Below are 25,928 nucleotides of genomic sequence, written 5' to 3' on the forward strand. Positions count from 1 at the left end.
ATTAAACTAAAAAGCTTCTTCACAGAAAAAAAAAAATCAGCAAAATGAAGAGGCAATCTATGGAATGGGAGAAAAATATTTCCAACCCACAAATCAGATAAGGAGTTAATATCTAAAATATATACAGAACTCATACACCTCAATAGCAAAAAAACAGTCCGATTAAGAAGTGGGCAGAGGAACTGAATGGACATTTTTCCAAAGAAGGCATACAAATGGCCAACAGTGCTCAACATCACTAATCGTAAGGGAAAGGCAAGTCAAAACCACAATGAGATATCACCTTGTACTGATAAAATGGCTACTGTCAAGGAGATGAGCTAAGTGTTGGTGAGGGTGCCGAGAAAAGGGAACACTTGTGCACTGATAGTGGGAGTGCAAATTGGTGCAGCCACTGTGGAAAACAGTATGAAGCTTCCTCAAAAACGTAAAAGGAGAACTATCATGTGATCTAGCAATCCTACTTCTGGGTATACATCCAAAGGAAAGAAAATCGCTCTCTCAAAGAGATATCGGCATGCCCCTGTTCACCGCAGGATTAGTCACAATAGCTAAGACATAGAAACATGCTAAGTGTCCTTAGATGGATGAATGGAAAAAGAAAATGTGGTATGATATGCAATGGAATATTATTTAGCAATAAAAAGAAGAAAATTCTACCATCTGTGACATCATGAATGGATCTTGAGGCTATGATGCTAAGTGAAATAAGTCAGGCAATGACAAAATACTATATGATCTCACTTACGTGTCGAATCTAAAAAACCCCAAACTCATAGAAACAGAGAGTAGAATGGTGGATGCCAGGGGGTCGGAGAAATGGGGAGATATTAGTCAAAGGATAGAAACTTCCAGCTATAAGATGGATACTTCTGGGCATCTAATGTTCAGCATGGGGAATATGGTTAACAATACTGTATTATATACATGAAAGTTGCTAAGAGAGCAGATCTTAAATGTCCTCACCACACACACAAATTTGTAATTATGTGAAGTGATGGATAAACTAACCTTGTTGTGGTATCATTTTGCAATGTATGCATTAAAAAAGAAAAAGAATCTTGCTATGGTCATGATGGTGTTTTGAGTCTCTTTATGTCATTGTCACCTTGAGCCCTCTATTCAACAGCCTTTGAATGGGCTGGCATTTACCTTTGGCAGCTGCACAGGGACTCTGGTAAAAGACACTTCAGGTCTCTTTGGAGAAGACTGGGGATTGTTTATTGTATATACTTGTGGCATATAGAGTCTTTCAATGAAGGGGTTCCAAGTCTGTGAACTAGGTTAGATACAAAAACTGGGTAAGTACTCTCAATTTCCCTTTGTGGTAGTGGACATAAGCTTTCTTTCTTCTTGGAACACTGTGGTTGTGTTGTTTTAGATGCCCATGAGTCAAGGTGTTCTAATTGCCATTCTGCCTTTGCTGCCTATTTTTGTAATTACATCCACCTGGCCCCTGTTGATTATGTGGCATAGTATCTGGCATTTCCCTTCTAGAATTCCATCAGGCCCATTCATACTAGGAAGTTCCATTACGTGGTACCATCTTGTAGCATCAGCTCCAGTTTACAGAGGAGAGGCAAAAGTGGGGTTCTCAAAAGTGCCAGCACTCCTGCACAAGTGCATTTTTTATTGGTTTCGTGAAGGAAATATCCTCTGGGCTTATAGGCGTAATGAAGCCATAGGGCATGTCTTCTTGTCTCATGTAATATACCCATTTTAACATTCCTACCCTCCTGAGCCTTCTGACTCCTTCAATACTATGCCAAGGCATTTGGGGCATGTCCACCTCATTTACAAAATGCCATCCTTTTTTCCAAGCTTCAAGGAGCCAACTCAGTCATAGATAGGACCAGCTCCAGGTGTCCTTGCCAGTACCTTATACCTTGACGCAGAGGAGAAGGCCTCAAGGTCAAAAAAAGTCTCCATTATCCAATCTTATATTCTACCCTTCCTGGTCCAACACCCTAAAAATCTACTCCTACAAGTGTTTCTCTGTTGTTTCTAATAAATATTAGCCAGGTCTTGCTAGGTTATGCTGTGGCAATTAACAACCCTCAAGTTCCAATGTCTTACACAACAGAGTTTACTTCTCACTTACTCAAAGCCCACAGTGGATCTGGGAGCCTCTCAAGGGTGGTAGTGAATATATATTCCAAGCTGTTTCAATGTGTAGGCTCTGCCATCTCAAAACAAGGCCTCCATAATCAATGAGGTGGGAGAAAGCATGCATGGAAAATTCTCACTGCTCTTCTAGAATCGGCCTGCAAATGACACATGCCACTTCTGATCGTATCCATTTGTCAGTGTACTGGTCATTTGACCCTGCCTAATGCAAGGGGTTGGAAAGTTTAAGGATATATATGTGATATCTGGTGAACACTACTGTTTCTGCCACAAATAAAAATGGTAGACTGGAAAAGAACCGATTCTAGACAATGATGGAATAATGAAGCCACATTACTAAATCCCCTAACTCAACAAAGCAAACAAAAAGGGAGTTAAAAAGAAAAAAAAGTCAAAATTTAAACAATAAATCTAAATGAAAAATATAACTTTATCACGAGGCAAAGGATTGAAAACAGAATATGCTACAAGAGAGTGCTCAAGAATAAAATATTTTGCTTGGTCTGCGATGGGACTGGTCAATTTTTCTGGGTAGCTGTAGTCCCAGAAAGCTTATTTTCTGGCAGGATCTCTGAACCTTTGACCTGTTTAGGAGACCATCCTCTTTTCAGTCATCAAATCAGTAAAGGAAGATAGAGCTTTGGATACATTTGTTTCTGAATCATCCCTAAATAATTTTATCAATTATAATAAGAAACTTTTTTGACTAGGTCTACCATGAGATGGAAACTACATTTATTACCCAAACCTCTTCTGTCAGACAGTTAATCATGGTGATTCAGGCTCTCAGAATTAGCTGAGGGTCAGTGTTCAATGATCCTTTAAGGACATGGGAATTTTCCTTTTTCCAGTGTATAGTTAACCTTGGGAAATAGACATAGGTCTCTCTGGGAAGGGTTAAGAAACATATCAACCCTGGTTTGTTTTATTTTTTTGGAAGATTAGCCCTGAGCTAACATCTGCTGCCAATCCTCCTCTTTTTCACTGAGGCAGACTGGCCCTGAACTAACATCCATGCCCATCTTCCTCTACTTTATGTGTGGGATGCTGCCACAGCATGGCTTGACAAATGGTGCATAGGTCCACACTGGGAATCCGAACAGGTGAACCCCAGGCCACTGAAGTGAATGTATAAACTTAACTGCTGCGCCACCGGGCAGGCCCCTCAACGCTGGTTTTTATGGCCTCCATTTGTCTCAGTTTCCATCAAATAGCTGAGTCGACACTAGAATTGCTCCCCTTTGCTTGAATTATCATTTTGAATACAGAATCCCTACTATGTGTAGCCTCCTGCGCTCTCGTGTTCTGGGAGGATCACAGGGCATCCTGCCAAGACCCAATTAGATCAGCTCATCTGCAGTTGAGTCTTACATGTGTGATCTATACGGAGACATGCAAGGTCACCACGATGCCACAGCAGAGCTATTCCCCAACAGAACCAAGAATTATCAGAGGTTTTAGTGCCCAAGTGAAGAATGCTTCCATCAGCTGTACCAATTATGATTCTATGAATTGAAAATTGGAAATTATATGCAACCATGACAGGCTTCCTGATGCCACTGGGTATGAGCCAAAAATGGATGCTGTCCAGTATTCAGTAAGGTAATCAGTGACCAAAATACATAAATAACAATAGCTTTCTATAAAGGGTAATAATCAAAATAATAAAATATAATGGGAAAAGGTCGCTTTCACAATAATGAGCAAAAAGTATAAAATATGCGAGAGTTAAAAAAAAAGAAATAAGTTAAGTCTTGTGTGAGGAGAAGAGAAAACTTTACTTAAGAACCTAGTAAAAGACTGAAATAAATGAAAGCACAAAATATGATCCTTTACAGAAAGACTTGATATTTTCTACTGTAAATTTAACCCCGTGTTAGTCAATAAGAGAACTTGACAAGACAGTTTTAAATTTTACTTAGAAAAATAAATGAGCATATATGGCCATGTGAGTTTGAAAAAGAAGTATAATATGAGGTTGTTTGTGCAGCAACAGGCAAAGTGTTCAGTGAGGCCACAGGCACAACATCATGAAGGGGTGGGAGAAATGAGGTATGTTATAAAACTATGGGCTCAAACTGAGAACTGGTTTTTACTTATTTCCTGAATTGCAAAAATGTTTTTGAAATTATTCTCAAATTTGTCCTCTAGTTGAAGTCCCAGCCGGACGAATTTCCTGTCCTGAAAAAGCAAAGACAAAAACAATAACTCCCAAAGTTTCAGAAAATCCAGAGCTTCATTTTAGACTACCCCAAACATTGTGAGAATTAATCCAGTGAAGAGAAGCTTATGTTCCCTGATAGCTTGATCATTTCTCTTTATCCAGAAGACAGAAGAGCAAAAATAGTGCCATAACTGCCATCTAATTTTTCATAAGAAATTTGATTGATTTGATTTTACAGAATTCTAGTTTTTTTATTTTGAACACAGCACATACTACTTGTAACAATACGATAGCACAGAAATGTCTAAGGTAAATTCATGGTGTCTTCTTTTTCCCTTCATTCTCACCCCTTGAGGTAATCTCTGTTAATTTTTTGACACAGCACTAGGAAATTCAGATCTAAAGAAGTCCAAGATTTTGAAATTTGAGAAATTCAATTTCGTATCTTCCTTTAGAGAAGAGAAACACTGGTTGCCTTTAAAATGCACTTCTATTTCTTGTTGAATGGAGTAGGTCTGCAGTCTACTGCTCTCTATGGGAGAAAATCAACTATCTAGAAGAGAGTAAGCTCTGAGGTCGTTTAGGGTAACGTTTGCAATGACATTTTCTGGTTTGTTGTTATTTTCCCCTCTGTAGACCACAGGGCTTTTAGAATACTTCTAGAATGATTACTTGTCACATCATGAGAGAAGTTGTAACATTTACCTGAGACAAGAAACTGAAAGTCAAAGTGACTTAATTGAAAGAAAAAGGGATGCAGGTAGAGACGCTTACCTTGTAAAATGCCCTGTGGTTCTGAAAGATGAGGCGCATGTCCCGCACAAACCCCTCCACTCGGGCGTACATCTTCTTATTCAGCTTTTTCTTGACTTTGTTCAACCACATGGGCTTCCTCTGGCTCCAGAATGCCTGTTTACTCTGTTGACGAAAGTCCCAGAGGGCAGGACCTTAGCATGGTTCTACCTTCTACAGGCTTCCTTTGTTATGGACTGAGTGTTCGTATTCCTACCCTTCTCCCCAAATCATGTGTTGAATCTTAACCTCCAATGTGATGGTATTGGGAAGTGGGGCCTTCAGGAGATAATTAGCTCATGAGGGTAGAGTGCCCTTATAAAAGACATCCCAGAGCGTGTGCTCTCTCTCTTTCCTCCCTGTGAGCATACTACGAGCAGTTGGCAGTCTGCAGCCTGGAAAGAGGGTTCTCACCAGAACTGGACCATGCTGGCACCCTCATCTGAGACTTCTAGTCTGCAGAACTGTGAGAAATACATTTCTGTTGTGTAAGCTACCCAGTCTACGGTGTTTCGTTATAGCAGCCTAAGTTGACTAGGACATCCATCAGTAAGGCAAAGATAATGGCAACTTGTACCCTCTGGATTCATATGACAAATTCGACAAATGCCAGTTTGGGGCTTTGTTGCTGTTACTTACATAGTATGGTTTTGAGGCAAAAAAGGGGCTTTCTGAACAGGAGTAGATCTTCAAGAGGAGGAACTCACATTTCTGCAAAATACCGAGGAGATCTTAAGTGAAAAGTGGCTTGGAGAGAATGAACTCTTATGAATGCTCAGACAGAACACACAACTCCCAAACTTGTAGACGTGAAACAAACATGGAATGGAGATTTTCTTTGGAAGACTAATTTTGATGTTAGGTCATGTGACCAAAGCACAGCAAAGGGACAGCAATTTGCCTTTGGACACCATTCCTCCAGCTCCCTGCAAGCCTGTGCTGCTTGTTTCAACTAAACAGAAAGGAAGAGGCTCCAGGTTCACATTTCAACTCACCAACTTCTCCTCATGCAGCATCTGCCTCTTCAGGACCTCAGATTCCTGATGACGTTGTTGGTTTTCTGAGCACCTTTCCTGAATAATCTTCATGCTGCAGAAGATGCAACTCCATGGGTTCCTGAGAGGTAAGACATAATGGGAGCAAGCGCAGGTCCTCTGTGAATCAGCCACCATTCCTATAGCTGCTAAAGAGTTCTGTTCAAGAATGACTAGTGCTTTCCACCTTGTATCCAACTTCTCTCTTGGAGGTGCCTCTGCACTAGAGCCCTATGTGGGCTCAATTGCCAACGACACCCCTCCCATCAATAGTGGTAGCAGGGCTGACAGTCTATTGAGTGGAGTGCCATGTGGGTGATGGACTATCATTCACCTCAAAGCTTAGGCTTCCCTTATGAGCCCCTGTGAGCTTGGTAATGAGACTTTGCAGAGTTGAGCATTGGAAGTCTATGCCTTAAGCACCAGAGTCTTGGGCCTCGATGAACCATCAGACCGTAGTAAAAATCAGGAATCCAGCTCTCATTTATCAACTTTACTGAATAAGCACTGAGCACAAGCTACAAGCATCCTCCCCTCTGGCACTGCCATAACAATACCTAGAATCTGTGCTACAGAAACTTCTTGGAAAGGAAGTCTACCAACACAGTGTCAGATATCTTCCATTTGTCCCTAGATTCGTTCTCCACTGTTCTCTACCAGGCTCTCTGTGCTGGGAGGCCTTTGATGATCAGGTGGATACAGTGATCCATCCTAGAGATGTCATTTAGCCTCTCCCCTGGGCCACCCCAGTGCTTGCTCAAGGAGTCCATTACAAAGTGCCCCTGGTACAGGGATGGGGACCATATGTGGGCTTAACAAAAAAGCAAATTTGCCTTCTGCTGTTGCAGATTGCCCACCTACAGAGGTTTATGCTGAATCCCTGAAATGGTACCATTATCTGGGAGCTACCCGAGAGTAGGTGGATTACGTTAGATTCTTCCCGTTATGGAGGGGCAATGCTCTGTCCTCATAAGGACAGACACATTCCTGGTACACATCATCCTCTGCCCACACCACCACTTATAGAATTGCCTGATCAGTCTCCATGTTATCCCACATACCATCACCTCTGACACATTTTACGGAAGTGGAAATACAGTAGTGGAATTCAGGGTCTTATCATATACCCTGTGACTCAAGTTCAGCTGACTTGATAGGCTACTAGGATGACCTTCTGAAGGCTCATCACAGCCCCAGCTTTGTCTGCTGTGTGATATTCCCATGGCAGGTCGAATATGCTTTAAGCCAGAAGCTAATGTATGGTGTCATCACCTCATCAAAGTGCATGGGTCTGGGAACCAAGTGGGAAAGGTGGTGGTGACCCCTCTTTATACTACACCTAAAAACCACCTGAAGAGTTTTTGCTACCTATTAATATACTGCTGCCAGCACTTAAATAGCTCTGGATCACATTTTTGGACCCTAATACTTAAGGATGCTACTCCTTCTGCAGCAAGACACATATAAGCAGAGACAAACTTTGCAGGCTGAGTGTGCATGGTGGGAGGAGCTGTATCACAAGAAGGAAGGGCAAGAGGGGGCTGGGTCTCACTAACCTGTCAGCATCTATAAGCTGGACGTGGCATTTCTCGTGAAAGGACCTTGGACACGTATCGCAGCAGAACAGTTGTCCCCTTGTACAGCACACCTCACATTCATTTGAGTTTTGTGGCTGGAAGGGGAGATAAGGCAGACATCACTGGGATTAGCGAGACCCTGGAAGGTCAACATATTGGGACTCTAGAAGAAACAGCGTTTGCTTGTAGCATCAAGATGACACTTGTAAATTTCTCCCCTCAAAATATTAAGGAACAATATTGAGCAGAGATTTCAGAAGAAGACATTCTGGTATGCAGCAAAGTTCAGGAGGAAGTGGCTGTGTTTTAGAACAGAAAAGTTTTCCTTATGAAGACAGAGATTCTGATACAGAAAGGCTAGCAACTAAAAAGGGATGAATTAAAGATAATCTGAGAAACTTACCATTCTGCTGGCAAAACATGGCTCATGAATACAGTGCCTTATCTAGTTGTCTACATTGCATCATCTAAGTTAACTCATTGAAGAGTGATTTACTGAGAATTTAATGTGATGGAATAAACTTCCGGGATATCACCGCATCCCATTTTCTCAGCCATGAGTTCCCCATGAGTTGAAGGACCTGGGAAGGAGTTCCTGGACTATGAATTCTGTGCCTGGGGGGCCCCTGGGCCTGTGACAGTACCTCTAGGTTGGAAAGACCATGGGCACAGATGACCAAGTGAAAGCCAGGGAGGATGGAGCTCCTCAGCTGTTGGAGCTTGGGGGAAGATGCCCCATGACTTAGCTTGGCATATAAGGTGTGGAGATGCCATCTCTGAATGGCCAGGGAGTGTAGTAACAGCAACCACTAAGGTTGAAGGCCCAGGATCTATCCTCACTTTCTGAGCCCATGGAAGAAGACCTGGTGATTTGTTCTATGTAAGGAAGATGGAGGAGTCCACAAAATTGAGGCTGGATTTTTCACCAATCTCAATATGTAAGACCTTTATCCAGATTTAATTTCATTTAGTGAAGTTAAAAATTTGACAGTGTTTGCATGCAAGTTTTGTAGAATAACAAACACATGTTAAAAATAGTAGAATTTCGGGGCTGGTCTAGTGGTGTAGTGGTTGGGTTCATGTGCTCCACTTCAGTGGCCTGGGGTCCGCCAATTCAGATCCTGGGCACAGACCTACACACTGCTCATCATGCCATGCTGTGGCAGCTTCCCACATAGAGGAACTAGAAGGACTTACAATTAGAATACACAACTATGTACTGGGGCTTTCGGGAGAAAAAAAAAGAGGAAGATTGGCAACAGATGTTAGCTCAGGGTGAATTTTAAAAAAAGGAAAAAAAGGAAACAGAATTTATAGACCAAAATAAAAATTGGTCAACGAATGAGCCTATTGGTAGGCATGGGAAGTCACGATTTTTTCCTTTTTGGTGATAATCTATGTAGCAATAACATGTGAATCCCTACATGCTATAATCTCCATGTATGAGGGTAGTGTGTCTGTGCTAAAAAAATAAATGTTCAGAAGGATGGGTACCTTGCTCCTCTCCTGGGACCACCCGAGCAGAAAGAGAGCAGCTTGAGGAGAACTATGTGGTGGGTAAACATTTCATTCAATGGGTAGCAGCTCTACACCTAGATGAAAACATTCTGTCTACACCATGGGCTGGAAGGAGTAATTCACATCCTGGTGTGACAATCTAGGTACAAAATAATGCACAGACTTGGGGACTGGCCCACCCACTGATGGGTGGTTGGGACTCTGGTGGGTGGTCAGGAAGTTGGGAGGTGACAGGGAGCACTCTTATGCTTTGTTCTGTGACACTCCACTCTCTTGGATTTTTTCTCCTAACACTCTGCCTCTTTATTTTCAGGATATTCTCTTAGAATGCTGGAATTCCTTGGGGCTCTGTCCTATATCCCCTGCTCATTTCACTTTCCTGGATGACCACAGCTACTTCATGACCACACCTACCACATTTATCCCCAGACTTTAAGACCTGTATCTCTGGTCTCCTTTTGAGCCTCCAAACATCCAAACTCTACTTTCCCTCAGATCCAATTAGATGTCTTTGCTCACACCTAAACCCCATCCTACTTCCAACCACATTCCTTGTCTTCCTGTCTTGAATCTGCTCCTCCTTTAGTGCTTCCTGTCTCACCAAGCATCCCACTATCCACCCAGGAGCCCCATTCCAGATATCCAATCCATTTCCAGTCCTGCTGATCCCAATTTTTAAATATCTCATCTCATTCTCAGTGCTTCTGTGCAGTCTGCTGCTATAAGGATGCAGAGGCACTACTTATAATACTATCTTCTGAGCCAAAGCAGAATGGCCTGCTATTTGGGTTACAAATCATAACGATCAGAATACCATCCCTGGGCCCAATGAGCTGAGGTGAACTGGGATATCTCAATTTGTAAATTCTCTTCATTTATAAACTTAATATAAGAAGAAGAGACGCAAAAGTCACATATATGAGGAAATTCTAGGCTGCAAGATGTATCTTGCCCATGTGCTACCTTTCAATAGGACAACTGTGGAATGGCCTGTTAGGGACATCCTTGGGCACATCCCCACATGGGCCTGGGTTGCCCTGGCACGGGGCCATGTAACTGTTTTTCCTTTTTGTCATAACAGATGAGACTCATGTATGCTGACCACTATTTTTAGGCTGCTGGGTCAAGGTTTCTAAACATCATGCTATAAAGTACACTGCAAGTGAGCCCTGAGAAAGAGTAAGTAACACGTGAATCCTGTGCTTGAAGTTCCATTGTCTAGGAAGCCTGCAAACTTGATGTATACCTCTTTAATCTTTTTAGCAAGAAATTTATCCTTTTGTTTAGCAGTGATTCTCAACCTGCTGTACAATAGACTCACCTGGGAAACTTTAAAGAAATTCTGACTCCCGGGGTCCCCTTCCCAGAGATTTTGGTTCAGTTACCCTGAGTTGGGGGATAGGCAATATGATTTTCCTTTTTTCTTTTTTCTTTCTTTCTTTTTTAAACATTGGCACCTGAGCTAACATCTGTTGCCAATCTTTTTTTTTCTCCCCCTCAAAGTCCCCTAGTACCTAGTTGTATATTCCAATTGTGAGTGCCTCTGGTTGTGCTGGCAATATGGTTTTAATGTGCAGTCATTAGTTGAGCCCTCTGGCTTCTAAAGCAGTGGTCTTTGAACCAGCAGCATCAACATCATCTGGAACTTGTTAGAAATGCAAATTCTTGGGCTCCACCCCTTACCTACTGAATCAGAAGCCCCGGAAATTCTGATGGACACTACAGGTTGAACAGCACCAGTCTACAGTGGCCCACAACTTTGTGCATTCAAAGCACCAGAGGAGCTTTGGAAAATCTCCATCCTCAGGTGGCACCTCAGAACAATAACATCAGAACTTCTGGGAGTGGGATCCCCCAGGTGATCGGAATGTGCAGCCAAGATTGAGATCCCAAGATCTAGAGGAATTTCTCCCGAGCAAGGGCCGGGGGTTGTAAGTAGAGTCATTATTAGCCTACAAGCTCTGACACAAGAAAAGTTATGAATAAGGGTGAGGACATCCTTGCTGGAAGAGTTGCCTTTTCATCTTCACAGAGGGCTTGGCTGTGGACTGTGAGAAATAACTCTCCTTGTCCACTTCAGTCATCAGTAAAGTTACATGGACACCAGAGATGAGAGCTCTTCCACTACTCAATTGTGGATGTATCTAGATCTTGCTGGGCAATGCATTTGCTAGAAAACCAGAGGGATGGCAACTCTTTTCTATCTCCTCTCTCTTGGTGTCTGGTATCAGTCCGGCTGAACAACATTCTATAGTGAGAAGTGCCCCCTGGAATTGTGCAAAAGGGTGACTGCCTAAAATGTCCATCTTACTGCAGTGAAAGCAATCAAGGTATGATTTAGCTTAGAGAGAGAAGCCATCTACGATTTTGGCAGACCTTAAAGCAGGCAGCCATATGGCCAGCAGCGAATGGACAGGACCTGTAGGATCAGAATGGTCTGCACATTATTGAGCACCAGCCAAGCAGTTTGAGTAAAAATGCCTGTGATTTGCTACATAGTGATGATTTCAATCCTAACCAGCTCAGCACCCTATCTCCCTTGGGATGGGCTACAGGGGTTCCATAAAGGACCCACTTGCCCTGTGTCCATTTCTCTGCAGGACTCACAACAGGGTCCACATCTTGAACCCACCAGCCTGGCCTGGCTTATTCCTTCTGGGTGATGCTTAAACCCATCTTAGCTCTGCCTGCACCCTGGAGTGGATTTTTTGGGATTTTCCTTCCCTTGCCTTCTTTAAAATGCTGTGATCCTCTCAAATTTACTCTTTTCCCTTAATCTGCAGGCCAGCCCCGCCCACTACCACTTCAAGCCCCATCTCTAGAGATCCCAGTGGTCTAGAGCTCTGCCTCTTGTACTCACTTTCGAGGGGAAATGAGGAGATGGGAAGGTTTCCACTGAACAAATGGAAAGGATGCTTTCATGCTGAGACACCCAACCTTAAAACCATCTACCTGGCGTAGGTGATGCATCAGCTGTTCTCTGCCCATCACACACAGCAATGTGCTCCCACTGAGTGCGAGCATGCTTCAGGGAAAAGCAGCAATGGCACAGATAATGCACTGAGGGAGAAGGCCTGGATTATTCTGGGGGTACAGGTGAGACTTAGTACTTACATAAGGGTCAACAAAGGCATCGTCATGAGATCCTGGTACTGCCTGCTGAAAAGAGAGAATGATTGAGTGACAATGTTGAATATGATATTTCATTAACCATACATCTGAGCAGTCTTCTTCATGTAAGAGATTCATGCCAGAGCCCTCTTTTTGTTTCATATCTGCCTTTATGGGTCTATATATCTAATAGAGAGTAAAAAAGCATTAAATTTTGTGTCAGTGACAGTTTGGCCCTATGCAACTTCCATTCCCTGGTTCTCAGACTCAAGGCAGGCCTTTGTGAAGCCATGTAGGGAGTCTGGCTGCCCTGGATTCCACAGACGGAGTTGGAGCTGCAATGAGAGAATCAGGCTGAGGACTCACCACCCACAGCCTCTAGTGCCCACAGGACCCAGGGTCCTGGATGCCATGCATGTGTCCCAGAGAATTCCACCACCTTCGCAAGCTCTCCTAGGGCACAGTCCTGAAGATAGAATGGGTCCAAGGTCCTTCAGTGCTGTCTGAAGGTAAACACATCTCCTCTTTCTCCTGAATCCCAAGAACTTGCATTGACCTTGGATATCAGTAGAATGACTTGACCTCTTTCCAGTCTGGAACAATGACTGCCTCAGCTTTTATCTCCAGCTTGGGACAGAGAGGCCATTAACAAACCACCCAGTGTGCTCCACAGCATAATGACTTGGGAGGTGGCCATGTCACTGCCGGCCTCTCTGAGTGGCCTAGAATCCCCCACCCCATTAATTATGCTCCCATGTTAGACAATGAAGTTGAAACAATCTTTTGGGTCTGTCATTTTGGTCTCCTTTGCATTGCCATTGGCCAAGCACATCATCCGATGCTTAGCAGTTGCCCCACAGTTGTTTGTTAAGTGGATACCCAAGTGCACAAACAAACGAAAACAGCTGAGACTCAGGAGAAGAGGTTTCTTAGCAACCAGTAAATTATCAGCTTGGAGTTTTATATCTTACTATCTTGGAGCACCTCAGCTATCACTATTGAGTTTAACAGGAAACTTATGAGTAGGGAAGCTGCCAACAGCACCACCTGTCACTGCCATTTGGTGCTGAGAGTGACACAAGCAACAGAAGCCAAGGGGCTGAGGAAGGAAGAGACCCTCTGGAGAGATCTTCTGAGAACTGCGGTGGTCATGCCTTAGGAGCTGTAAGCCTAGAGGGAGCCACAAGAAGGTGCCTGTGATAAAAGAATGGGAGAAGGCCAATTCAATTAACAGACTGAGTTACCTTTGGCTCCTTAGAACCGGGTAGAGATGTTCAGTCTTAGTGAACAGATCAAATAACATCTCTTTCTTCAGAAAACCCAGTGGATTCCTAACCTAGTTAATGAGTCTCTAGCATAAAGTCAGTAGGGCAGGTAGCCCCAGAAACCAGTTTTGGGAAGACCACAACTTCCTGGTGTGGCAGAGATGGCCAGGGTCACCTATGTTGGAGGTTAGGAAAATGGAAGTTCTTCCATCTCTTTCTTCACTGCACAGGTTCTCACTCACATCCAGTCTTGGGGAGGCAATGGAATGCATCAGCTATCTCACCACCTTCCCTGGAATCCACACAGCAGGGAAGCCACTGGGCCCTGAACTCCACATACTACTTTGAAGGAACGAGAAGTCACCTTCATAGATGGAACCAAAGTCTGCAAAACCCCTCTGATGGAGCCAAAGTGCTTCTCCACAATGGAAAAGATTTTCCAGGTCAGCAGCCTCTCCCACACGACACATCTACCTCCTACCCACTCTATTCTCTGAGGTGTCATCTCCATAAAGGAAAAAAAATTCCCTTGAAGAAGGATTGCTTGAAGAAGGATTTAGTGTGAGTGTGTGTGTGTGTGTCTGTGTGTGTGAAAGAGAGGAAAGATGCAAAAGAAAAGGGGAGAACGTGCTTTTCGTTCTTGGCTTCCCTGGGTGACTTAGGGCTATATATCCATTCTAAGGGGGAATTCTCTACATTAGGTTGGCTGGAGTGACCATGGGACATTTCTGGGGAAAGTTTTGCTCCATTCTTATTTCATTAAAGCTAGATCTCAGAAAAACCAACGAAAAAACAATCAGTGTTGCTAAGGCAATAGTCATTAAACGTATCATTTTGTGCATTTCAAAATCATGCTTTTCCAACTCCAGCCCCAACTTTTATGTTTCATTTTAAGACAGTATGGCATATATATCCTTTTCTAAAACAAACATATAAGGTCAGCTCTGTTATATTATCTACTTATAAAGGTTATTCCCTCCTCTATCTCAAACGTTTTAATGCTCAAAGAAGTCCTGGCCTCATACACTGTAATTTTTGGAAGCAGCAACTGCACCATATTATAAACCAAGTTTAATCATAATTGGTTAATTTATAAACTATTTAAAACAAGGTCAAAGAGATGGAAAATCAACAACATGAGAGATGAGACATTGGCAGACGGTCATCTGATAATCACCTTTTTTCTTTTTCTTGGTGGGTTTGGTAGAAATCCTTTCTGAAAGAGAAATGAAATTAATGCAATGATGGGTCTTTGCTTCTCTTTTGTGAGGCTGGCATTGCCAGCTTCCTTCTAGATATGTCCCACTGTCAACACAAAGTCAAGGTGTCTTCATGGAAAATAACCTCTCTCCAAATCTGTAAGATGCTGCTCTCTGTTATCCAGACTCAGCTCTAAAAATGACACCCTCTCCCTTGCTCTCCTTATAAAGTCTTGCCAGGTTTTCCTTCACAACCTCTTCTACACCCACTGCTTCCTTTCCATCCCGGCCCCCTGCCCAGTGCCCCTGGAGCTTGTGACTTTATACCTCGCATACTACAGCTGCTGCATTGGAACACACCTGGTAAGTGACTGGTGTCAGGCCCCCTCAGTGGCCTTGGGTACACAAAGGTGTCCAGGCCTTTGGGGAGACAAGTGGGAAGGGCTAGCATTTAATGGGTAAGGACAATAAAGTGTAAATCATGCTTTCACAGAGTATTTTGCGATCCAGGAATGGGTGAGAATGGTAGGCTGAATAATGTTCCCCCAAAGACATTCAAGTCCTAATCCTCAGATCTGTGAATATGTTAACTTATGTGGTAAAAGGGACTTTACAGACATAATTAAATTAAGAATCTTGAAATGGGGAGATTATTCTGATTCTCTAGGGGAGCCCAAGGTAATCACAAGGATCCTTATAAGAGGCAGGCAGGAGGATCAGAGTGAGTAGTAAGAGATGTGATTATAGAACAAGAGGTTGGAATGACGCGAGGAGGGGGCCTTGAGCCAAGCAATGCAGGCGGCATCTAGAAACTTAAAACAGCATGAAATAGATTCTCCTTGGAAGGTTCCAAAAGGAACCAGCCTGCGGACACCTTGACTTGAGACTAATAAAACTGATTTAAGGCTCTGGCCTCCAGAACTATAAGGTAATAGATTTGTATTTTTTTAAGCTACACTAGGCTTGTGGAAAGTTGTTATAGCAGCAACAGGAAACAAATATAGTGAGTTTTAAAGGACTTTAGAGAGTGTGACATTTGAGTTGGGCCTTGCAGTTTGAGTGACAGTGTACCAAGCAGAAAGGCGGAGAAGGTCATTTGAGGTTTCCATGGCTTTAAGTGCTCTACCCTCCAATCCATCTTGCATTCTCCCATCAGATTAACACTTCTAAAGCACTATTCCAACTCTGTCAGTCAGTCCCTAACTCAAAGCTCCCGTGATCCCCCCCATGATTAAAGGAAGGATGCAGACTCTTTCCTCTGGCCTCAGGGCCTCTACAATCAGCCCAGGCCATTTATTGAACCTTATTACCTACAACTTCTTGAGAAATCACGGGGAAGATTTTCATGCCATCCTTTTCCATATAGGATCTTGTTCCTTCATTTTTGTTTGTCAGAACTATCCTTCTAAGACCCAGCTCAGTGCAAACTCTTCCAGGAAACTGTACTCAACCTCAAAGCCAGAAATGACTTCCCTCCCCCAAGCTACTGCATCTGTTCCTGCCAGCATCTCTTGTTGAAGCACTGATGTGCTGTGCAGTCCTATGGTTAAGAATGTGCAGCCATCCTCCTGGTTAGGGACCGGGCTTTTGCACCAGTAGTCCCTGCAGCTTTGATAATCTCAATAGATACTTGCTGAGCACAGAGTTTTCATGGTCATTCAAGTGGCACAAGAAAGGGCTGTCTGGGGCATGTGATGAGTCAGAAGGCACGGGTTCATCAGCAACAAAGACCCGACCTGTTTTGTCCACATCAGGGGGCAAAAGGAGGTATTTTAAAGTGCAATTTATTCATATCCTCTTTCAAGAATGAATTTCATATGGCTATCAAAAGAAATAATATTGAAATATTCTGTAATCCAGGAAACACCCATACTGCTGTATCATTTTCAGAATCATAGTTCTTCTGTGTTACTTTAAACATTGGCCCCCAAAAATCTAAGACCTTCCCCCCCTATTTAAATTACTCTCCTGTGACCAAATTACACAATGGCAATTATTAGTGGCAGAGTCAAGGCCCCGATTTACTGTTCTACCTTCAAAAGGATAACAGTTCATGCATTTAAAGGGTTTAGCTATACTATAAGCCAGTCAAGATAACACCTGAGTGGAATGTTAGTAATAACATATGCATTGTGACGTGGGCGAGGCGGGTCATGATGGTTTTCTGGACACTGGGAAATTCTGCTAATGCTTGGAGTTGGTGAATTGTGACACTAAATCCTTGATTTCAGCCCTTTGTCACTAGAATACCTCAATCAGGAATTTCAGGGGCCGTCCAGCGCAGCGCACAGACAGCTTCCAGTTCTTGGATGGTCCGTAGTTTCCTTTGACTTCAAATTCCCTCAGGGTGAACCAGCTTTGACCCTCACTCTGGATGCACTTCTCTGAGACTCCTGTGAGATCAAGACAAGTTGAGCTCCCTTTGTCACCAGGGAGTGCCCCTGACTGTGAAAACCCCAGAACTCGGCCTCCTACCACGTGGATCTGGGTCACCTATTTTGGGCTCAGAATCAACAGCTAGAGAGCTGAGTTCCGCATCAGGGGCCCCACAGCAGCCTGAAAGGCGAGGTGGAAGGGGACTTCCTGCCGTGTGTGCACACTTCTTTGACCTTTGTGCAATAATTACCACCCACGTTTACTTTTAAAAATTATTTCACCACACTCAAAAGAGAAAAAAAAAAAGAAAAAAATGAAAAAAAAAAAAGGCTCTAAAGAAGAATGAACAGGATTCTTTCCCTTCCCTTCTCTGTCACCTGAGATAGAGCCAGGCTGAGTTTTGGGGGCTGCAGATGAGGGCCACAGGTGGCTGTGTGGCAGCTGCCTCCATAGCCATATCTCCCACCTCTTGTACAATGTTGATCATCCAGCTAACAGTGATCAATTATTCCTCATATTTTGACTCGTGGCTATTTTATGTTAAAAGTGATTATGGAAATATTATCAAGTGGAAGAGTTAAATTACACACATGCAATATAGTCATAGGGCAAACATTTATACTTGTTGGTGCCCAAAGAACTGTATTTGGGGAGGGAGGAATCAATCCTGACAGATGAACATTTGTACTGTACTTTAACAATTAGAATTTTCAAAGTATTTTATATCTATCATTTTTTTCTCATAATAATACGGTGAGGTGGACCAGCCTCGCTGGCCTAGCGGTTACGTTCAGCGTGCTCTGTTTAGGCGGCCTGAGTTCGTTTGCAGGTGTGGACCGACATCACTTGTCTGTCGGTGGCCATACTGTGGGGGTGGCTCACATACAAAAAGAGGAAGATTGGCAACAGATGGTAGCTCAGGGTGCAATCTTCCTCAGCAAAAAAACCCCCAAACAAACAAACAAAAAACGGGGATGCAAGTTTTATTACCATTCCCATTTTGTAGAGGGGGAAGTTCAGGATGAGAAAGACCAAGAACCTTGGCCCGGACAAAACAGCCACTCTTGGGATAGCTGCAACTTCAATCCAGGTCTTCCGATTCTACATCCTGTGCTCCTCCTGGTTAGTGCAAGGCCATCAGATGTTACAGGGAATGGGGCTGTGAAGGCTGTTGTTGGATTTCTCAAATGTGTCCACTTTCCACACTGATATTGAAGTACTTGCTCTTGTGTCGGATGCTGGATGGACATCCTGTGGACCTTTCCCATGGGGGAAAGCAGAGATGGCCTGGTAGGCTAATGTTTATAAATTTTTAAAAGTGTGGAAATGCCATCTTTCCTCCAGTCTATCTGGGATGCTGTGCAGAAATGAGCTAACAGGGCAGAACTGAGACTGCAATCTTTAGAAAGTTCTGCTTGCAAGGTTGGCCCTTGGCTGGCATGTTGGAATTTAGATTTTGGGAAGGGCCTACCTTTCCCAGAACTTAAAGAGTGGTTCACTGTGCCTAAACTGTTTATTCAAACAGTATGGTTTGTGATGAAAACTTGCTTTCCTTCTGGGAGTCTGGAATTTTGGCATGTGCTAGGCAGAGGGTACTTACGTAACTAACCCCTGATAAAGACCTGATAAAGACTCCTAGGCTCAGGGCAGCTTCCCTGGTGGACAACATTTCACACATGCTGTTACTATTTGTTGCTGGAGAATTAAGTGTGTCCTGTGTGACTCCACTTGGAGAAGACTCTTGGAAACTGGCACCTGGTTTCCTTCGGACCTTGTCCCATGTGCCTTTTCTTTTGCTGATGGTGCTTTGTATTCTTTCAATTTAATAAATCATAGCCATGAGTTCGACCATATGCTGAGTCCTGTGAGCCCTCCTAGTGAATCACTAAACCTGAGGATGGTCTTGGAGACCCCAACACAGATGTTTACTCCCTGAACAATATATGATTCACATGAGTGTTTTCCAGTTGAAAAGCAAAGGAGACCATGAAACCTACCTTCCTTCATTTTCTCCTTATATAAAATTCCCTTCACCTCACCACAGGTCACAGGAAGTTCAGGAAGTCGAAAATTTATGTTTTCATCTCCGGGAATTCTTGGACCTGCAAGAAAGCATTATTTTTTTCATTCCATCTTTCTCTACAAATGTGCACTGGCCTTCCTCACCCATCTTGAGATTCTTCTTTTATAACTTAAAATGTATTGGAGGGATTTCCCCCATGAATTGGTTACATTTCTGGGTCTTTCTTTTATGGCATATTAGATACATAAAGAAAATATTCTCCACTCCTATCCTGTAAAATCCCACACAAAATCCTCATGTGGAAGGATCTGAATTCCCAAGCTTGTTGGCTACAATACCTATTGTACAATGATTTTCCTCCTGATGTTTTCAAGGGAGATTTCTAGTCATATTATTGCTTTGAAGTTAGGTCGATGGAGAAAAAACCCTCAAATTTTAGCTTTGTCTCCTGACTGGAGGTATCAACTAGAGAAACAGAAAGCAGAATTACAATGGGGCACCTAGTGAGGGCAGTGTTTGTCTTCCTTCCTTGCTCTCTGCTTTATTTAACTTCTCTTTCATGTGAGCTTTCTCTGTGGCTAAATAGGAAGCTCAGGGTGGGGTGCTCTAGAAGAAAGTGCAAATTGCTCAGGAAGAGGGCCTCTGCACCTTTGGGTGGAGGCACCTGGATCTGATTCTGTTGAAGCAGGTGTTGAAAGTCTTACAATGAACTTCGGTAGCCGGAGCACATGCTCCTGCTCTTCTGGCCAACACTGAGGGTGATCCATTAAAGACACATGTGGGGCTTCTCTCCGGGATGGCGTGGTGGGCTGTCCGTGGTCCTTCCAGAGTCAGTTCAGAGATGCATAGACCATTAGCGCTGGGAGTGGTGGGGGGTCGGTGGGGAGATGGCTAGGAGGCCACTCAGTCTAATTCCCCTGCCACCCACCCATTCACAGAGGAGGAAATTGTGGCAAAAAAGATCAAATGACAAGCCAAAGTCATACAATCAAAGGAAGTTTAGGAATTAGGATACAGGTCTTGTATTACTACCCAGGGTCTCCCTTGGTGGGCCATCTGAGACCTTTTTATGTGGGCAAGAGAAGAGTCAGCTAAATATCATATGAGTCATACACTTTATATTTTTTTCTTTACATTCTCCTCCTTGAAAGTCATCAGTGTAGTGAAGGGTGCCCTGCACAGGCCCAAGGAGGCCTGGAGTCTCTCACAGATCAACTGGCTAATCAATGGAGTGGGTATTATTACCACTCCATCAGTTGTCGAAATTGACCAAGGCCAATGAATATCCCAATGTTTGTTACTGGCTCTACCAGCCAATTAAGAAAATCGATTGATCACTCAAAGCACAGATTATAAAATAAATATTTAGATGCTTAATTATTAAAAGTATATTAATCACTTCTTTTTACCTCTTCTGCCTCTTTTCAAAGGCCCAGTGGTGACTGTTTTTCTCCCTGAGAAAGTAGAAAAATAACATAAATGTCTCTTGTTGATAACACTGCATTGCAAATAGTAATGCAAAAACACCATTTAAATGTAACTTTTCAGGAGCCTGTCTAGTACTTCAAGAAAAGTATCAAATGCCCGAATCAGGAGTTAGGAACTTTTTCTATAAAGGGCCAGATAGTAAATATTCAAGGTCCATAATCTCTCTTGTGACTACTCAGCTCTGCTGTTGCATTGTGAAAGCATCCACAGATAACACGTAAACGAAAAGATGTGGCTGTGACTGTGTTCTAAGAAAACTTTATTTACAAAACAGTCAGTGGACTGGATTTGCCCCGTGGGCCCCAGTTTGCTGAAGCCTGGCCTAGACTAGTTACAAAAATGATACTTAACTGAGATTCACCCTATATTTCTTTTATGAGTATCTCCAAATCATTCCAAATAAATACGAAACAGTGTTTTATGTATTTTCCAAGCAACAGGGCGAGAAGAATAATGAAATTAGACGTCTATTGAGTGCTTATTGTGTGCCAGGAACTATCCTTAGACCTTGCCTCTACTAACTTACTTCATCCTTAGAACAAATTTATTAACTAGCGACTAAATACTATCCTCTTTTTACAGATGAGGAAATTGAGGTGCACACATAAAAAATACAAATTAAATAAATGTATTGAAGATTTTCTTTGAGAAAGAGACAGAAATAAGAGGCAGTAATATAAAGTCTCAAGGGAGATCACATGGTAGACTCTACTGATCGGAAAGCTGCCACAAATTTAAACTTGAAAGTAGACTTTTGTACTGAAGATCGTGGCAAAAATGAACAAAGACTTCAAAACTAACCCAATGAAGGAGAATTTACAGAAGCTGACGCCTAAGCTCTAAAAGTTGTAGGGTTAGAGATAACACAAAGTGTTGACAAAAAGATGTCTCGGAAGATTGTAGCATCTGATTTATGTGTTGATTATGTCCAAGAAAAGAGCGAGTCATGTCCACCTGCATGTTTAGGTCTGCCGTCATCCGAATGCGTTTGAATGTTGAAGTTAGGAACCCACAGTGGATGCTCTTTCTTTCTACAGGTCTGTGCGTATCATTCTGTACCCATGGTTGTCCTCCTGGTGTGCTAATTTGGGTAGTGCAGGTCCTAGAAGAAAATCTCCTTCAGATACTCAATCATGACTGATTTTTCCTTTAAGCAGATTATGATCAGATGAGGCTGGAAAGGAATCTTTCCCTCAATCAAGCAGGAAAAATTTTCGAATTGGTGACGTTATTTCATCGTCTGTGTCTTTTCCCTAACAATTACTCAAAAGTTGTTGTTGTTGTTTTTAACCCCATCAAGATAAAAATGGCCCCATGAGACATTTATTGATGATTCCCTGCCAAGAGGAATCACATCTCAAGATCAAGCACATTCTACTTTATAAGGTGTTATCTTTAAGAAGTTTATCAAGATATTATTGAGGTGCACTAGAAGGAGAGATTGCTAAACCTGCCTGAAAGAATCATAAGTAGATGAAGTTTTCTCAAAAAATTGCAAAGAACGTGATTGTGCCAAGTACAGTATTTGGTATGGTTGCCAGGTGTAAAAGGTCATCCACACAGGTGTAGCTCTCTGTGGATCAGTCCTCTCCTGTCACTCATGATGCTGAGTGATATGTGTACCAAGGAAAACTGGCAAGTTCTCATTATCTCTCTCTCTCTCTTTTCCTCCAAGGGTCAAGGCCCACTGTCCCCTGAGAAGACACCTGTGCTTATTTTGGCTTCCTCCTTGCTCTGTCTGTCCTCTTCTTTCCCATTAAGTGACCAAATCGAAACCGCAGCCTTGGCTGTAAGCTGAGTTCATTCAGCAGTAGCCATTATTGGCAAATATACACTCTCTTGCTCTCAGTTTCTCTCTCTTCAAATCCTTCTGGGACTAGTGTGTGAGCCAGGCTCTGCTTTTGTCAAAACCTATTGCAGACCAACAACTTCAGGGAAAACAAACAGAAACTCATTGTACTCCAGCTTAGTTCTCAGCATGGAGAAATTTGGGCTGAAGACCAGATCATATGCACCAAATTGTTGCTGAGCTTTGCTTTACAACGGTCGTTCGCGTGTTAGCTTGTTCCAGCATCTTCTTGTTATCTTACATCCAGGAAGTAAAATGCCTTGGCAAGGCAGGATTTAACTATTCTTGGGTCTGCCATCTTAATAACCACCTAACAACACTAAAACCTCATGTTAACCCTTATAAATAATAATGTGGTCAGAAAAATTAAGTTGTTCAGAAATAATTTTCTGAATAGTTGGGACAAATCATTATGGGCAAAAAGGTATATCAGAATGTTTAGGTGGCTTTTGTTTGCCTCAGAGAATCAGCAGAGTCCTCAACATTCAAGAACAGTGCAATCAGAACCCAGTATGCCTATATCCAAAGCAAAGTGCTAGTCTAACCCTGCTGCACAGATCATTGTAGGGGGTGGTGAGGCTGGGTCTGCCAGCATAGGCTTTCCCCACCTCCAGGCCTTATGAGAGACACCACCTTTCTTTGGAGAGAATTATCAGACACCACCCTCTGAGCTAAGAGAGAAGGTGTTAAAAGATCCACACAGGAGATGGACCTCTGTCCTTGGCAATGTCAGAGAAGGAGAGCCTATCAGTCTTGTCCCCAAGAAATGTAAAGGTGAAGGTCATGGCTAGGGTGTTTTGTGGTGGAAGAAGGGCTAAACCAGGAGCCAGCAGAGGAATCAATGAGGAAGCACGATTTCCATGGCTTGGTGGAGGATCTCTGGATGGGAACTGAAATGGATGTTCTTGAGAGGTCCTCTGCCCAGGAGAAACACCTGGATTGATGAGGTAACTGCGGCTGGGGTGCGCATCTTCCAGAAGGATCATCCAATGTCATAATTCCCAAGTAGGTTGGCCACCATCAACAACTGAGAGGCGGTAAAATATATTGCTTCTGCTATACTACTGGAGGGAATTTCTAGTCAAATCTTTTTTTCCAATTATGTGCCCAGAGAGAATTTACACTGTTATTTGTCTATAATTTGATAAGTTTGACTGTAGATTTGAGCCAGGGACTGGCTGAGCAGCAAGCAGGGTCACAATGGAGCATCCTAGCAGGAGGTGGTGTCTGTCTTATCTGCTTGCTTCATTTCTCCTTCACAGGAGCCTTCTCCTGGCTGAGAAGGAAGTTCAGTGGAGTTCTAGAGTCATCTGCAAATTGCACACAGAGGAAGCTTTCCATCTTAGAAGCTCTACATGGTGGTGGGAGGGCCAGGAACTGAGAATTTGACTACACAGAAACAGAGGTAAACGTCTTGAAATGAACTTCAGAACGATGAGCTGCTGTTTCTGCCATTCAAGTCAGCAAAATTGGGATTCCATTAAAGATCTAGGGACTCCATTAAAAACTCCCTGTTCACAATGCAGAAGAGAGAACTGTCCATGGTCCTTCCTGAGTCCATTGGGAGATCCACAGGATGCAAAGCTGTATATGAAGCTAGGATGGACCTTGGAGGGCAGTCAGCCTATTTATTATTACTTATGATCTCAGTTTATTTCACTTTACAGATTAGTAAACTAAGGCAGAGGAGGCGAGGCAACAGGCCCAAATCCACATGGTTGTTCCAGGGTGGTGAGATGTGAGGAAGGACAGCTATAGCCCTTGTGTGTTACACAGTGTTTTATGGCCACAACTATTTCCAGCCTTGAAAGCTATCAGTTCAGCAGAGGCAGCACTGCAGATTCATCATTAAGTTACCTGTTTGTGATATTATCAACTTCCTTTTCCTGTCATGTTTTAGAAATTGACTAAATCTGACATTTCTCAACAGTTAGCACAGCTACATAAAACAGTTAGGGAAATAGGTTTGTTACTAAAAGCATATATTAAAGCATGGGAATTTAGATGTTTAGTTACTGAAAATCTATCTTTTTTTTTTTTTTTTACCTTTTGGTCTGCCTCTTTTCCATGACACTCTTCTCACCCGAGTTTGGATTTTATTTACACCTCTCTTTTTCACTGAGAAAATAGAAAAATATATAAACAGATGCTGCTGAAAAGTTTCATTGTATATAGAAATGCTTTTTAAAAATTCTGCTTTGCTGTAACTTTTCAAGAGCCTCATGCATAAAGAAAAACATGTGACCCGTAGTCTTGCACTTACCAAGCCTTTGATACTTAACCTTGGTTCATCCTATAGTTCATTTTCTTTACCCTCACATTAATTCAAATTCATTTACATCCACATTAATAATAAAAAAAAGAATTTAAGTCAGAGTCTCATTCCTTGTATCTCAAGAAACACTGTGAGAATAATAATGAGAACTAACAGTTGGTAAGTGCTTATTATGTGCTTGATACAAACACAAGACAATTAAATCTATAAATTTATTTATGAGATAGGGACTTTTACTATCCCCATTACCAATGAAGAAACTGAAGCATCCAGAAATGTAAAAATTAAGTGAAGCAATGCAGATTTCCTTTGGTTGAGAGGCAGACATCAATAGCAGCAATGCAAGAATTTAGGTTATCTAGAGAGATGTGATGGTGAGTTGCACAGTTGAAACACTGGCCATCATCTTAGTCCTGAGAGAAGGCTTTTGGGGTGAAAATATAGTGAAAATGACCAAAGATCTTGTCCACATGGGTTTGGACAGAAAATTAGGATCTAAGAAGTTAACCAAGAGAATATCACCCAAGGGGAATTTATAGAATTAGAAATTCAGGTCCTAGAAAGCCTTAGGGTTGCAGATACAAAGAAGGGTAGATTAAAACCCTATCTCAGGGGAATATGCTCTCAGATTCAGCAGGTGATGAGTTGTGGGTGGAAGATGATGAGGCATAAGAAGTACATCTCCTGAGAGCCATGTTCAAACATGTTGATCTCCAGGGCAGGGCCATGAAGTGTTCACTCACCCTTCCTTCCTTCCTCTCTTCCCTTGTTCCTCTTTTACTCCTTCCCTCCCTCCCTCTTTCTATGTCTGTCTTCAGTTCTATGGCTGGACTACATTTGAGGCTTGTTCACCCAAAGACATCTTGGACAAACACATTCTTTTTCTGTCCCTCTGTGTCTTTCTCTGCTACTGTTGGATTCACCTTTCACCAAAGCCTGTTGAGGCAAAATGAGCTATGGGTATAAAAGTAGTTTAGTTCAGATTACCAGAGTTTTCTTTACTGCAAAATTCGATGTTTAAGAACTGCTAATAATACAGAGCTATTGGACTTTACTTTATAATTGTTCTTGTGAATTTTCTTTCTCAAATATGCCACAGGAAGTAGGAGTGGCTGTTAGTGGGTTTCCTG

The 25,928-nt window shown here is 42.6% G+C and overlaps 1 protein-coding gene across 21 annotated transcripts in view; it reads right to left on the bottom strand.

The window, feature by feature from the left end:
• Positions 1-3,887: 3,887 nt before the first annotated feature.
• The window catches only part of SP100 (SP100 nuclear antigen), a 92,009-nt gene continuing 69,968 nt past the window's right edge, over positions 3,888-25,928 (bottom strand). For 15 of the 21 annotated variants that reach the window (XM_014836015.3, XM_070489444.1, XM_070489443.1 and 12 more), the window contains 11 exons: positions 24,570-24,641; positions 20,596-20,640; positions 19,161-19,265; positions 17,038-17,180; positions 14,766-14,804; positions 12,327-12,371; positions 7,674-7,789; positions 6,079-6,199; positions 5,723-5,794; positions 5,066-5,209; positions 3,888-4,308 (listed from right to left, as the gene is read on the bottom strand). In XM_014836015.3, the coding sequence (XP_014691501.2) occupies positions 4,201-4,308; positions 5,066-5,209; positions 5,723-5,794; positions 6,079-6,199; positions 7,674-7,789; positions 12,327-12,371; positions 14,766-14,804; positions 17,038-17,180; positions 19,161-19,265; positions 20,596-20,640; positions 24,570-24,641 (1,010 nt within the window). In that variant the 3' untranslated portion in view covers positions 3,888-4,200. The remainder of the gene's footprint in view (positions 4,309-5,065; positions 5,210-5,722; positions 5,795-6,078; positions 6,200-7,673; positions 7,790-12,326; positions 12,372-14,765; positions 14,805-17,037; positions 17,181-19,160; positions 19,266-20,595; positions 20,641-24,569; positions 24,642-25,928) is intronic. The other 6 variants (XM_070489438.1, XM_070489437.1, XM_070489442.1 and 3 more) reach the window with 1 other exon arrangement.

Source organism: Equus asinus, chromosome 19, assembly GCF_041296235.1.
Source record: "Equus asinus isolate D_3611 breed Donkey chromosome 19, EquAss-T2T_v2, whole genome shotgun sequence".
Classification (NCBI taxonomy): Eukaryota; Metazoa; Chordata; class Mammalia; order Perissodactyla; family Equidae; genus Equus; species Equus asinus.